Raw genomic sequence first — 14,707 nt, forward strand, 5'->3', positions numbered from 1 at the left:
GAAAAAGTATTTCCCAATCCAGATCCAAGAATCCAAATAACACGACGAAACGTAAACTTATATACTAGAACAGCTAACTGATCAATATGATCTAAACTGACAACATAATTACATTTTTTCGTATTTTAATACAAATCCATAACTCTATCATCTATAAAATAGGCCACTGAGGTAATAAAAATATCCTAACGCTTATTAAAATTTTCCATACACTTTTTGTTTTGTTGTTGTAGCGGAAGAAAACATTCCTGAATTAATTTCGAGGCACGGTGCCGAGTTGACAGTCCTTTGCCGGATAAAAATACGGGTCCGTTCCGGTTACTTAGACCCGACTGCTAACGGTCTGTTCAAGCACTAGTTATAAGCCTCGGTTGGGATTGCCTTCAGTGCCTTTACCGATTTTTATTTTCGGTTTCGGCTTGTAACTATTTGAATCGTCATCCGCTAGATTGTTGGTTAGTTTTAACGTTGTATTCCTAAATTTCCGAATTTAGGGTTCTAAGCTAAATTAGCAATACGACGCTTCATACTCAAATTATTAACCAAAATAATTAACCAAAATATATTAAGTCGATCGATAAGAGGTATTGAGATTCACTGCTATCTTACTGACGCCAATGTAACGATCTTCAAGCGCACTTTCTTTAAATTCTTCGATGTCGTCGTCATTAATAGACAGTTTTTTCATAACTTCTTGGCCTATACTGAATGCTTTGTGACACTTAAATACAATTATACTTGTGTTCGTGATAAAGAAAACTCCCCACAACACTTCTACAACATTTTTCAAGATTTTGTAACTGTGATTTTTGTATTCAAGGAACTCGTTCCTCAACTTTTGTTCTATGGTAAAAATCGCTAGCCAAACTTTTCGCGTGGTAAACATGCAGTTGCCAAACACAGAATCACAGAATGATAATCTTAACCAGTTCTAGACGAATTCCTATGCCTCGAATCTCTATGTTTTGGATTCGTCTAGAACTGGTTAAGAATATCATAATACCTTGACCGCTTAAAAAGAATAAGAGAGAGCTTTTACTCAATTTGTACATATACGTTAGAACAGATGAAAATCTCTAAGCAAATAAAAGGTAACGAAGTAGGTATGGTCTAAGTATGACAAGACAAGAACAAAGATCTTTTTACCAAAGTTCAGGAAAATTATGTCCAGACTTAATACAACTATAACGGGACACAGACTACCTGGAGAATATGCGTTAAAAATTGGCTAACATTATTTGCTGCAGTTGCAAACCAGGAGTGGCTAAGGAAACAGTTTTGCGCTTTCTCTTTGATTACCTAGCTCTATCACAAACCCGACAAGTCCTGGAACAATGACTGGAATCCGTCAGTAACCAAATCTTGAATGATTGTCTACAAAACAACGGATGTAAATTGTTTCATTGAGAGCACCAAATGCTTTAAACGCAATAATGAAACCAGATAGCAAGATTGGAAAGGTCTTACGATAGTATATCAGGTGTTACGACTGAATAGTGTATCAAAGTTATGCCCAGCGATAAAAATCACCAGACCAACCCTATGCGTTGAGAATAAACAGCCACCAAACACATAATAATTGATTTATGGAGATCAACCTTCATACGAACATAAAGGAGGTTGCTCCAATCTTGGTAAAATAATTTTATCGATACGGTTCGAGTCAAACTACATCAGATGGTACTCGGGAGGACTTTTCTACGGGAAAACGCTATAAAGTTCTAAATAAAGGACGTGATACAGAAAACCAATTCCACGAGTCTACAAAACATCTGTTGTTTTCAATGGGCATAGAGAGAACCATGCAGTTTAGTCTTCACAAACAACTCAGTTGCGCTAGCTTGCCATTATAGTTGGCAACACTGTTTCCCTTACGTTTATGGTGTGCAGTAACGAATTTTCGTAGCTTGTGGCAACAAACTTGTAAGTGTTCCCCAGCAGCTGAAAGTCATGTTTCAACAGATGTAGCGTCAACACACAGCGCACACACACAAGAGTTAAGAGATCAGCAAACAAACGGTAAATAGTGGCCAAGCGCCCTCGCTCATCAACTGCAGCTACAATGTGCGGCTCAAGTGGAGCATAATGCTTTTCTTGTTTTGGTTATTGTTTTTGTTTTTGCTTTGCTGTGGCGTATATATTCTTTCATTGTTGCTGATAGATACCACAATTGCATCAATTTCATTTGCTCAAACAATGCTTTCGTCCATGCCAGCTGCTCCGGCTGCTCCAACTGGTACTGCAATTATTGCTTTGATTGTTGCTAATATTTCTATTGTTGTTGTTATTGCTTTTGTTGTTGTTGTTATTGTTGTCTATGCTATTGTTCTTATGGCTAAGTACATATTTGCCGGTTTCTTTGTAAACTGGAGCGTATGCTCCTTTCCGTCGGTCGGTATCTTTAAATGAGCCGCAAATACACGCGCTCCAGAGCGTCTGCATTTACGTCCATATGTGAAGTGAGCGGAAGCGGGTGAAAGGGAGCGGAACAAGTGCTTACTAATGACACAGTGGCATGTGGCCGTGTGATTGTTGTTCCCATTTAACTGGCTTCCCCCCGGCGATAGCAATGGTTTATGGCTATGCTAAGTCACTTGCTCGCTTCTATTCACTGTTATGCGCTCGTTGTGCTCCGTATGGTTTCGGTGTTGCTGGTTGCCTTCCAAACTCGGCGTTAAACTCCTGGCAGCCATTAAAGCAATTGCCAGCGTTTATGGACTGATTTAATAGAAAGTAAACGATGTGAGTTAATGGGGAGTATAACAAGTGCCGAACGGGCACGTTGCGCACCAACGATGCGAATGGCAACCGAAATTACCAGCAGGGTGGTGGTGGACCGGCTGATTACATCCATGCATGCCTGGCTGTCGTATTCAAAAAGAACAATTATGTAGTACATTACTGTTTTCTCTAATTTCGAATCCAGCACTTCAATACTCAGCCGAACTGAAAGTGTCCCAACCGCCTGCCGCGCCGCTGCACACACACTGCTAGCTTCGGCTGAAATTCATTTAATTCCCTTCCGGCCGGCTGAATGCCAAGTGCTTCAGCGCGCGCAAGTGCCTACATGACCGACCGTGTGACGGACGGACGGAATGACTGTCAGCTCGAATGTTTGTTTACAAACGCATTTCTGTGTATGTGTGAGTGTGTTTGTGTGGTCGAGAGTGAGCTTGTCAGCTTTGGAATGCCAAACACTGTGCCGCCGCTGCTCGATTTACTCGCCAAACAATAATAAGTGGGTCGCAGCTAACCCCCGGATTTGTTGCGACGTGCCGCGATGCGTCACCAATAACACTGCTGCGCCGCGCTTACGTTGCCTCCGCAGCCTTTGCTGTTGTTGTGGCGCGCGTTCAGTTCGTTAACAACCGCTATACACCAGCTGCCAGCGGCAGGTTGACACCGCCTTTGATGCTGCGGCTGTTACGCGTTTTACCATTATTATTATTGCTGTTGTTGTTGTTGTTCGCCAGTAAATTTGCTGTTGCTAGGAGATAGCGCCAGCGTTGAGTTGGTCGCCCGGCATTCAAATGGCTCTGGTTGAAATGCCGCTGCTTTCAATTTTTTCACTTTGCATTTCAGCAATATTTTTGTTGTTGTTTGCTGTTAATGTGTTCGCCCCGGCATTCAGTATTCAGCAATAATGACAAGGGTTGCAATTGAAGTCTAAACAAATATAAACAACATTAAGTAAACACGTCGCTATGTGTCGTTATGCCAGCTCATTCATTGACTCGCACTTCCACTTCATCTGCCCCACCCACTACCTCCTCTACCCAGCTCTAAGCCAGCTGTATACTAGCATATGCATGTATGAAGGTGAGTGTGAATGCCGTCACTCGCATCCTCTCCTGCATTTAGTCATCGTGTCTGGGTTGTTATTATCCTGTAAGTTTATGAGCTGCAACAAATTTCAAAATGTCAAATTAAACATTGCGACACATGCCGGCACCGCCTCGCCACGCCGCCAGCCGGCAGCTGCCAATAAACGCAGCGTGCAAACAAAAAGTTTAATTTTAAGCCGAACTTTGATTTTTAAATGTGCTTGATTGCCTGGATGTGCAGATCGGTCGGTGTTAACTACACTGCAGTGCCGCTGTGTTGGCCGTGCGATAAGCGATAATCAACACACACACACATACGCACGGACTCACACAGATATATTGTTGAAATATGGAAATGAGTTTGCACTAATTGAAAACGATTTTAATGGCAACATGCTGAGTATTGTTGTGCACTTTTCTCTAAATCACCCAAATAAGCGGATTAAAATTCAAGTAAATCTGTCAATGCACAGGGTGGCACACAGCAGGGCATGCAGGGTGTTTCAATAAAATAGTTGTTATTATTTATTGCGGTTAGTATATTAAAGTATAATGTATAAATTATTGATGAATTTCAATATTTCCATTTCTTCTCTGATATTTCTTGCGTTATTGAAATCTGAAATAAGTAGACCTCTAATCCGCAAAATTATGTATGGTGTACCATAGGGTATCTGGTTGAAATATCAAATCGATTTGTATGCCTTGAACAGGGTAAAGTTTGCCACGAGTGTTTCAACACCCAACAGAAAACATGGTGGGCCTTATAAAATTTCAAATTTCGAAGATAGGGCGTAAAAGATTGAGTGTAACGTTTGCTGTATGGCACGTAGCGCCGCTCTGCTGGAACTAAATGTTGTCCCAGTCTTCCTCTTCAATTTGCTTGAAGAAAAATTCGGTTAATATTGCGTGATATCGCTCACCATTGATGGTTACGGTTCCTTCTGCATTTTCGAAGAAAAATGGGCCGATGACTCCACCAGACCAAAATCCGCACCATACAGTGTTTCGTGCTGGGTGCATTGGCTTCTCGACGATTACGTGTGGGGTTTCTGTGCCTCAAGTGCGACAATTCTGCCTGTTAACGTAACCATCGAGGTGGAAATGAGCCTCGTCTGAAAAGATGATTTTTCGGTAAAATTGACCAGCCTCGGTCAAACGATCTTCTGCCCAATCTGCGAACTGTAGAATAGTGTATAGCGACTCATTTCGTAAATTTTAGACTTTTTACTGAATATTTGTCACTTTCCGAATGGTTTTTGACATTGCCAATGTCGAAATATAGATAATTCATATTTAAAAGGTTAGATGGCCCACCCGTTATATTTATATATACATAAGTATATACTAATGGATCTGGCCACGCGTTGCTGTGGTATACATTATATATTATTATTCATATAATAAACTATTCAATACAGAGAAAAGATTCGGCATTTTACTCAAAAATATAATTGAACTTTCCCAACTCGAATCACCATAATCCATAAAAAACTTCGAGTTATGGCACTATGTTTGTATGAAATTTGACAATTGCTAAATCAAGAGTTCGAGTTATGGAGAACTTCTAGTTTTAAAAGTTTGAGTTATGGAAGTTCAATTACATTACATATATATTTTTGGGGATATACAGTGAAATCTCCCATAAACAGACACTGACGAATCAGCCTTTCTGACCAGTTATTTATTTGAATTGCCCATTTAAGCAGCTTTCACCGTATTTCTTATTAATGAATTGTTTTGATTATTCTTCTAAGATGCTTCAAACTTTACACAATGTGCTAAATCTTGTTAAATTCGGTTCAGAAGTTTAGGTGTCCATCGCGGACAAACAACGTGACACGTAATTTTTATATATACTTAAAGATATAAATGATCAGCGCGACAATCTGAATCGATTTAGCCATGTATATACTCGAATGCGAACTAGTCCCTCAATTTTTGAGATTGCTATCTGAAATTTGGACCCCTCCTTCCCTTCCTAAAAAGCTGCACAATTGTTTGAACGGCCAATATCGGACCACTGTGACATGTACATAGCTGCCATACAAACTGAATCATCGCAGTCATGTGCTTGTATGGAAATCTTTTTCATTTTATGAAATATCTTCACGAAAGTTGGCGTGGGTTATTGTCTAAGGAATTAATGCAGTCTTCGAAGAAATTATCAGATCGAGCCACTATAGCATTTAGCTATCTTACAAATGGAACAATCCCTTCCCGGTTCTTGCTACAAATCTTAGCTCAAAATTTATATTTTCGATAAACGATTCAAAATTATTTTTTTAGATTGGATCTATAACTATTTTCATACAGAACTCCCCAGCCGCTGTTTCCCAAATAGTGTGTGTTAATGATGACAAATTTTTGCTCGGGTCTAGTCGTTTCAATTTGATGAATTGTTATCGTAAATGGTTTCGCGCGTTTTTAGAAGATCATAATAAGTCACAATAATCACTTCTAAATCGTGCCACTTTTGGCAAATAGAGCATGTTCATCATAATGCAACAAATTTGCGAAGATTTTTCGCTGTGGTTGACTTCATGTTAAAGTCATAGAGAAGAATTCCCCGAAAAACAAGTTTTTAGACACAAAGTTTGACATATTTGAGGAAATTAATTTTGTTCATGTTCAAATTAATGACATTTTCTGAAAAAGACAGACAAAGGCAGTAAGCATATTTGGAACATTATAACATTGTAAGTTTTTTAAGTTACGCCATCTCTTGGCAAAACGTACTTAGGTATAGATCCAATACTAAGAACAATTTATCAAGAACTAAGTTTCTCGTTTTTTGACCAAAATGATATTACCTTAAAGAGATCATAATGATTTTTGTTTCGTTTATGTTTAAAGTGCCTCTGAGTTGAACTATTGCTTTTCGTTTCGGCTGACAAGAGTTTCAACGCATGCCTAATCAAAATTAAACGAACAAAACTTTCGTCAAATTTAAGAATTCTGAAGTAAGTTGTAAACTTTATTCAATCCAAGTAGAAGTACTTTTTTCAATAGCCCTTTTTTTGACAAATCACGCGTAAGTCGTGTCAAGGTGTCATGTTATTTTTGTTCAGTACTCTTTGGCATTTTATCATGGAGAGACTTACGTCTGAATGACGTTTACCAATCGTTCAAATTTATTACGAAAATTCACATTCTGTAAAGAACTTAACTTATGGTCAAGATAATCGGCCTACTGAGCGTCCTATTCGTAATACCCATCTTGAGACCCAGCATTCATTATTTGATAATATTCGACCGAGTAAGCCACGTCCAGCATGCAGTGAAGAAAATATAGAAGCCGTAGCTAAGAGTGTAGACGAAGACGGTGGAAAGCCGATTCGGTGCCGTTCGCAGCAACTCGGATTGACGTATGGAACGACTTGGTGCATTTTACGTCGAGATCTTAAATTGAAAATGTACAAAATACAGTTTGTGCAAGAACTGAAGCCGCTCGACCTTCCCAAGGTTCTTGAAAAGTTCCCAAAAGATCCTCCTTTTTCGAGGCAAATTTGCTCAACGATTAGACCTGTTTCTGGCTCAATGGGTATGTAGAAATAGAAAATTGCCGCATTTGGTATGAAGGGCAAACTGGAGAGAATCGAGAGCTGTTATTTCATATGGAAAAACGATTTAGTGTGGTTTGTGAGCCGGTGAAGTCATCGGTCCATATTACTTCAGAAATGATGATGGTGAGAGCGTAACCGTTAATGGCGACCGTTATCGCGCCATGATAACCAACTATTTTATGTCTGAAATTGAAGCTCGTGATTTCTGCGACATTTGGTTTCAACTAGACGGTGCCACTTCCCACACATCGCATCAATCAGTGAACTTGAGAACACATCGGTGAGCAGATAACTTCATGTTTTGGGTCAGTCGATTGCCTAACAAGATCGTTAGACTTTTTCCTGTGGTTATATGTAAAGTTTAAAGTCTATGCGGATAATCCTGCTTTGATTTAGGTCTGGGAACAAAACATCACGTGTGTCATTCGCCAGTTATCAGTCGAAATGTTCGAACGAGTCATCGAAAATTGGACTCAATGAATGGATCATTTGAGACGAAGTCGCGGCTAACATTTGAAAGAGATAATCTTCAAAAAATAAGTGCCAAGGAATGTTGTTCCTTGAAATGATAGTACACATTTCCCATTAAATTTAGAGTTTCTGTATTTTTTCTTTAAAAAAGTAGGGAGCCTCGAAATAGATCACCTTTTACAACGTGAAACGGGTTTATTGAGGATTTCGTAATAAATCAAGACTTAAAAGAATTGTTTAGCAATGAATTTCAGACTTAAAAGGCGATGAACTCGCATGACAGGTTTTAAACGATGACGTGTTAATGTTCCATTAATAGCTAGTAAACAATTTCGTATATCTTTTGAGCCCCAAAATTGGTCCAGTATCCCATGTCCCAAATGTGGACAATGCAGCATGACATGTTTCGGTTTTGAGAAAGACTTAGCGACTTTAGTTGTGTGTTTATGCCTATACGAGTAATGCAGTATCAGCAATGGAATTATACTATAAGTCATATGGCATTTATTAATTTAATTAATTGGTATTTATTAATTTAAAGAGAAAAAAAATCGTCCAAAAAAAATAATAATGGTTCCTTTGGAACAAAAATTCAGAAAACGGTTGACTTTTATATGGCTCCCGTATGTATATAATACATGTATGTCTGTTATATGAATATAGGAAATGCTTCCGCAACGGATTCTACAATTTATCAAGCAAAATCAATTCAGTTTCTCTCAATAACTCAAGAGCCACGTGGTAATTATTGTTTGTTTTGAAAAGTGTTCGAAATTTAATGCAGACTTCTATTAATCGAAGAACTGACTTACGACCGGCGCGAAAGAGTCCATTAGCGACCATTAAAAGCCATCAAATTGAAGAAACTTCAAGGCTACAAATACAACAGTAACTTTGCATATTAAATAACAGCGGATTTAGATTTTATATAAGTGAATATTTTGCGTTGCAATAACAAAACCAACAACATTGGTTTTAAAGTACTTCATCTTAAAACTGTTGACTGCGGCAGATGGAGTCTTCCTTGTGGATGTCTAATTGATTTCAGCTTAAGTGCCGGTCAAAAAGAAATAGGAGGTTCGGTTCATTAGCAGCCGGCAGAATTATTTGGGCGGCAAAGCAGGCAAAGCAAGCGTGTAGGCGAAGCAAGCGTTGGGGCACTAATTGCAAGGGGCACAGGTGCGCATACATAAATAAGAGCAATTGATTTTCCACTGTCCATAAATATTAAATAATCTGCAGGGCAATTAGTTTTACGGAAACGGCGAATAGAAATGTTTTGTGCATTCATTGATACAACAACAAAAACAACAACAATTAATGTGAAAAAGTTAATATTTATGGCAACGAGGAGGCATGAGGCAGAATTTATTATAATAAACTTCTTAAGCAAAAAGCGATGCGCGCACATGTGTGTGTGTGTGTTTAATCTATTTTATTTACGTTTTTAGCCTTGCAACAGAGTGCACGTTGCTGTGCTCTCCGCAATGCCAACTAATTTCCACACAAATTTCAGCGATTATCTTAGCCACTTTGTATGCTTTGTGTATGTGCCACAACACAAGTTGCAACATCAGCAACGGCAGCAGACAGCAGCACGCTCGATCTCACTATCTCTAAATGCTGCGTTTTGTTTCGCTTTTGTGTACGTGCAACACGAAGGACATTGCATGCAGCCGGCAATATACCCACACACACGCACGCGTTTGCATGTGTGTGTGTGCATAATTGTAGCTGCTTTTGTTTATGCTCCAATAGCTAGGAGCAATATGTGAGCTGCATGGCTTTGTATGTATGTGTGTGTGTGTGTTTTTATTGTAGGGAGGGTAGGAGGGCGAAGGTGTTGGACTCCACCGCCTGTTGTGGGACTTATCAGCTGCTGCAGCAACTTTCACTTGCAGCAACATCAACAGTAAATGTAACCGCAGCAACAAAAGCAACGGCGACATGCAGCACGACGCTTAGCTAGTTGCTTGCCCCAAATAGAACTCGTCTCTTTATGCCTTGCCACAACATTTATGTGTCGTTTGTGGCAAAAGACAAGTGGGTGTGCATGTAATTCTATCTAGCGTAAATGCTCTAGCTATGCTTCTTCATGCTACAGTATGTGTGCGTGTGTGTGTGTTTGTCTGTTCCGTAGATTGGTTAGAAAGTGTGTCGCTCGTTGTTGGCTGCTTTGTGGCACATTGCAATGTAAATTAAAAATATAATCGTCTCATAGTTTGTCATGACGTTTGCCAACGGCAGTTATAGCCAAAAACAAAAGCAAGCGACACTGACAGTTGCATGCATGCACACAACACCGGAATAGAAATATAAAAAAGCAATAACGATAATAACAACAACTAAAATTTCTTGCTGGAGTATTGCTTTAGTAGCTGCAATGACATTTGCCGTTACGCTGCTAACCACCAAACGTTTTCGTTTATGCTTCCATTTTGGCGTCCGAAAACCCCCGCCGCGTTCCTGGTCCGCTTTGGCGCCTGCATTTAAATGGGCCAGGTCCCAGTTCGGCTGCCGTGGCTGTTGCTGGCATTGGCACGCTGTGCTTGCTTGCGGTTGAGCTCCGCTGTCAGCAGCATGCTTGCCATGCCGGCTTTTACTCTTCATTTTCATTTTCCTTTTGCTGCCGTGTTGCGCTGCCTGGCTTATCTAAATGCGACCGGTACACATGCACGATAATTCAGCCGCAATTCACCCCTTCCTCGGCTGCATAAATGCTGGTGCAAACACCAACGCGTCGCCCAGCGGCAGACACCGACACAGACACAGGCATACAAATACAATATGTAAATGAATGCCGGTTTAGTTGTCCTCCTTTTTGCTGGCAGCCAACAGCTGATGAAGTTGAAAAGGTAATGCGTCGGCAGCAGTGAAAGAAGCTTTTCATCTGCTCAGCATTTCTACGTTTCCCTTGGGTGTGTTTTTCCAAGAGAACGTGTACGGTGGGTTGAAGTGGATGAACATTCGCAAATAACTCTTCCGCGTATCGGGGGTTTTGTAGTTGTCTTCGTAAAAAAATATGAATTTTTTGGTTTCCAAAACGATTTTCCACTCGAAAAAAGGAATTTCTCTTCTAAGAAATAATCATTGCTTGCGTCAGAAGAAATGTTATCGCAGGGTTGTACCATTATTGCTCTGTCCGTTTCAACATCTGCTATAGTTCGTTCGATTGGATTCTAACGCTAGGCGAATCAAGGGTGACAAAATGACTTTAATATGACCTTTTCAAAATCTGAAAACAGTAGCATCTCTAACAGTTGGAGAAGAGTGTATATCATTTGCTTCAAGTGGATCAAAATTCGAAACGGAAATTCGCAATTCAGTTTACTCATTTTTAACATATTTAAAAGATTCTTAGTTTTCATACAACATCCGTACAGATAATGCCGTTTTCAACTATCAGAAAATTTTAAGGAACGCGATAGACAATAAAGGTATCCATTTGCGCTTTCATAAATATCGAAGGAGCATTTGACAACGTCCCTCATGATGCTGTCGTCAGAGCCCTGCGTAACAAACGCGTTGAAGAATCGATTTGGAATTGGCTCAACTTTGTGTTCAATATCAGATTACCAGAAACAGTTGTAGGTAGTCAAACTGCTGTAATGAGAATGACGAAGAATGTCGCAAGGGGGAGTTCCATCACCTGCTCTATGAAGCCTAATAGTAGATGCTTAATAGATCTTTTGACAGATGGCATTGTAATAGCAACAGAAAAACTCGGGAACACACTGTGTAATTATACAGAGAACGCTCACATTTACTAAGAAATGACGTTCTGAAGTAGGATTAAGAATTAATCCCGCCAATGAAATGGATAAGGAAGCGAATCAAATGATGGAACGATGAGCTGTATGACATATACGACGACATTGCCATACATAGTTCAGCGAATTAAAAGACAGCGACTACGCTGGCTAGGTGATGCCGTCCGAATCGACTAAGACACTACAGTTTTGAAAATATTCGACGCAGAATCCGCCAGGGGAAGCAGAGAATGAGGAAGACCTGTACTCCGTTGGAGGTACCAGGTGGAGAAGGACCTGGCTTCACTTGGAATCTCCAAATGGCCAGTAAAGAAGAGGAAGATGTATGAAAAGTCTATATCGAAAGAAGACAAATATCTTGTTATCAATCTCAGCTAAAGAAATAAGTAAAACTATACTAACCACGCCTTTATGAGCTGAAATGAACATGTTGTTGGAATGCGATACTGCGGCTAGAAAATGGCTGACGCATCATACAGGAGAGACACATTAAATTCATTAACGCCACATCATAGATTTTTTAAGGATTACTAGTCAGAATTCTTACTGGCATCGTTGGTATATCGAAAGTATCAATGGAAACCATTTTGAAAGATCATTTGGGTCTAGAAAAGTGAAAGATCGATTGGTACCAGCTTGTCATGAAATGTATTATTACTGGCAATGGGTCTTAGATCTATGCTTACAATCAGGAAACACACGATCATCGACCGAGTATAGTGGCAAAGGCGGGCCGAAGCCGTGTGACTTTTTGAAATTTAGAAAACTTAAACGACAGCTCCACGGATGCTGTTTTGTGGCAATTGAAGACATTGAATGTGAATCGTTACGCGCATCGAAGGCTATTCCGAAAATTGACTTCGACAACTGTTTCGAGGATTGGAAAGAACGTTGGCACAAATTTTTTGGGACCAAGGGAATCCCCCTTTGGGGAAGACGACATAGATTTGAATGAAAAAATTAATAATTTTATAATTATGAACAAAGTCTTACTATTTATTGCTCATAGTTTATGGTTTTTGTCCCACCGTGCATTGGGCGCCTTGCCACGTTGCCATCAGTTCGCTTTGCATTGCCGTGGCGGGTTGGGGGTGTGGGTTGGCATGTGCCAAAGATAATGTTCATATTTATTAATGCCTTTTACAGTTCGCACACCCTCCACATAAGTGCTTGGATACTTGAATGCTCGGTTGCTTATCAAAGCGACGGCATACACAAGTTTATTTTTTATCTCAAAAGATGATGTCGTTTGAGTTTGGTCTTACAATTTCGTGCCATTTAAGGGGCACGCCGATGGGAGGGGGTGGGGGCGATGTTGTTTGTCGCAACTGCCGCCAATTTTGCATTTTCGAACGCGTTTCATTTGGGATTCACATGAAAGTTCAATTGCTTGCGGTTGTCGTATTATGATTGCATGTTGTGTCTTTTGTGCGTTCTTGTTGTTGTTGTTGCAATTGTGTTGCATAGCAAATAAGCGAGATAAAAAATGACAAAGTAATGACGATATTCGAATTCGTCACTGCCGAATAATTGTTGTTTTTATTGCTGGCACTGGCGCTGTTGTTGTTGTTAATGTTGTTGCTATTGTTGGAATTGCTGTCATCATGCGAACACGTGTTGGTGACATAAAACGACGAAATTCGCTCAAAGCTGCAAAGCGTTTTTCGTGCTTCGAGTGGCGTTTCGAAGGATTTGCCGCTAATAAGAAATTACCGAAATCGTCGTCGAAGGGGGTGTCTCGGCCTACAAATACGAATATAAATTGGCTGTGGGGTTGCTGGGGCGCATAAGAGCATAACAACAAGAGATGGGCTCAAGAAAACATTTTCAAATTAAAACTAAGATTTGCTGCCGCGACACACTTACCTCGATATTGTTGTTGTTATGGAAAATTATGCATTGTGTGTGTGTGTTTGTGCTTGTGTGGGTACGTCTTCATATTGATATGGATATTATAGTTTCTAAGCACATACCTGTGTTAGCTGCGACGAGGCGTAATAGGATATTCTCGAGGGACAGATCGACTCTGGTTTGGAGTAGATTGTATCGCCGATTTGATCGCCGCCCACGGGCAGTAGAGCGGTCGCGTAGGGTGAGGGTGTCGGCGTGGAACTGCGAAATCCTGCAAAGAGTGGCAAAACGAAAACTCTGAGTACATTCTTTATATGTCTTAGTTATGTGCATTTATGATTTGCTGGCACATGGCAAACGACCCAATTTCCTACGTGATATGTGGCGCAAGCGAAATCGATATTTTAAAGTTGAGAATTTATTACACAGTTGGAGGAGTGCCAAGTTCTAGTGGATTGAACTGTGACACAGTTCTGCTTAAATATATACCGTTATTCTAGAGTGTGGTATGAAGCCATTGGAGCATCTATTCGGTCAGGTTGAAATTTGAATTTATATTTTTGCATCACAAATACCAAGAGATGTTGCCTACATTTCGGCGCAATAGCAAATGACAAATAAGCAAGTGGTTCGCTAGTTGTGGATGACAAGAGTTGTTGGTTAAATTTGACAAATAAGAATATTTTGAGATATTTTAGTTAGAAGTTATTTCGTTCGTTTTGGCTGTGCAGAAGGTTAGACGAATTTACAACAGGAAATACTCTTATTTATTTCAGTCGATTTTGATGCTAAACCAGCTTTTAAGTAATATGAGTACAGGGTTTGTCCGGAAAGTAATAGAACTGAATCGATTTTACAATTACATTCTTAAAAATTATCAAAATAAGCCCTTCTGCGTCGATGCAGCGCTGAAAGCGCAATTTCCAAGCATTGAAGGCGTCATGGAAAGCATTCTCTGGAATAGCCTTGAAAGTCGCGAGCCGCTGCTTGGATCCCCTCTGTCGTATCAAAATGGTGGGCTTTCATTGGCCTTTTCAGGCAAGGAAACAAAAAAAGTCCGGAGGGGCCGCATCTGGGCTGTAGGGCGGCTGCGGAAGCGTTGAGGTGCCGTCCTTGGGTAAATAGCTGTTCACAAGAAAGGCGGTGTGAGCCGCGGCGTTGTCGTAGTGCGTTGTCTTGCCAGACCCGATTGACCCTTCGTTTGAATCTCTCGAGGACTTCAACG

The 14,707-nt window shown here is 40.2% G+C and overlaps 1 protein-coding gene across 2 annotated transcripts in view; it reads right to left on the bottom strand.

Moving 5' to 3' along the window:
* The window catches only part of LOC105222854 (tyrosine-protein kinase RYK), a 116,918-nt gene that overhangs the window by 29,903 nt on the left and 72,308 nt on the right, over positions 1-14,707 (bottom strand). For both annotated transcript variants that reach the window (XM_049451955.1, XM_049451956.1), the window contains exon 7: positions 13,605-13,753. In XM_049451955.1, coding sequence (XP_049307912.1) covers positions 13,605-13,753 — 149 coding nt within the window. The remainder of the gene's footprint in view (positions 1-13,604; positions 13,754-14,707) is intronic.

Source organism: Bactrocera dorsalis, chromosome 3 (genome assembly GCF_023373825.1).
Source record: "Bactrocera dorsalis isolate Fly_Bdor chromosome 3, ASM2337382v1, whole genome shotgun sequence".
NCBI classification, from domain to species: Eukaryota; Metazoa; Arthropoda; class Insecta; order Diptera; family Tephritidae; genus Bactrocera; species Bactrocera dorsalis.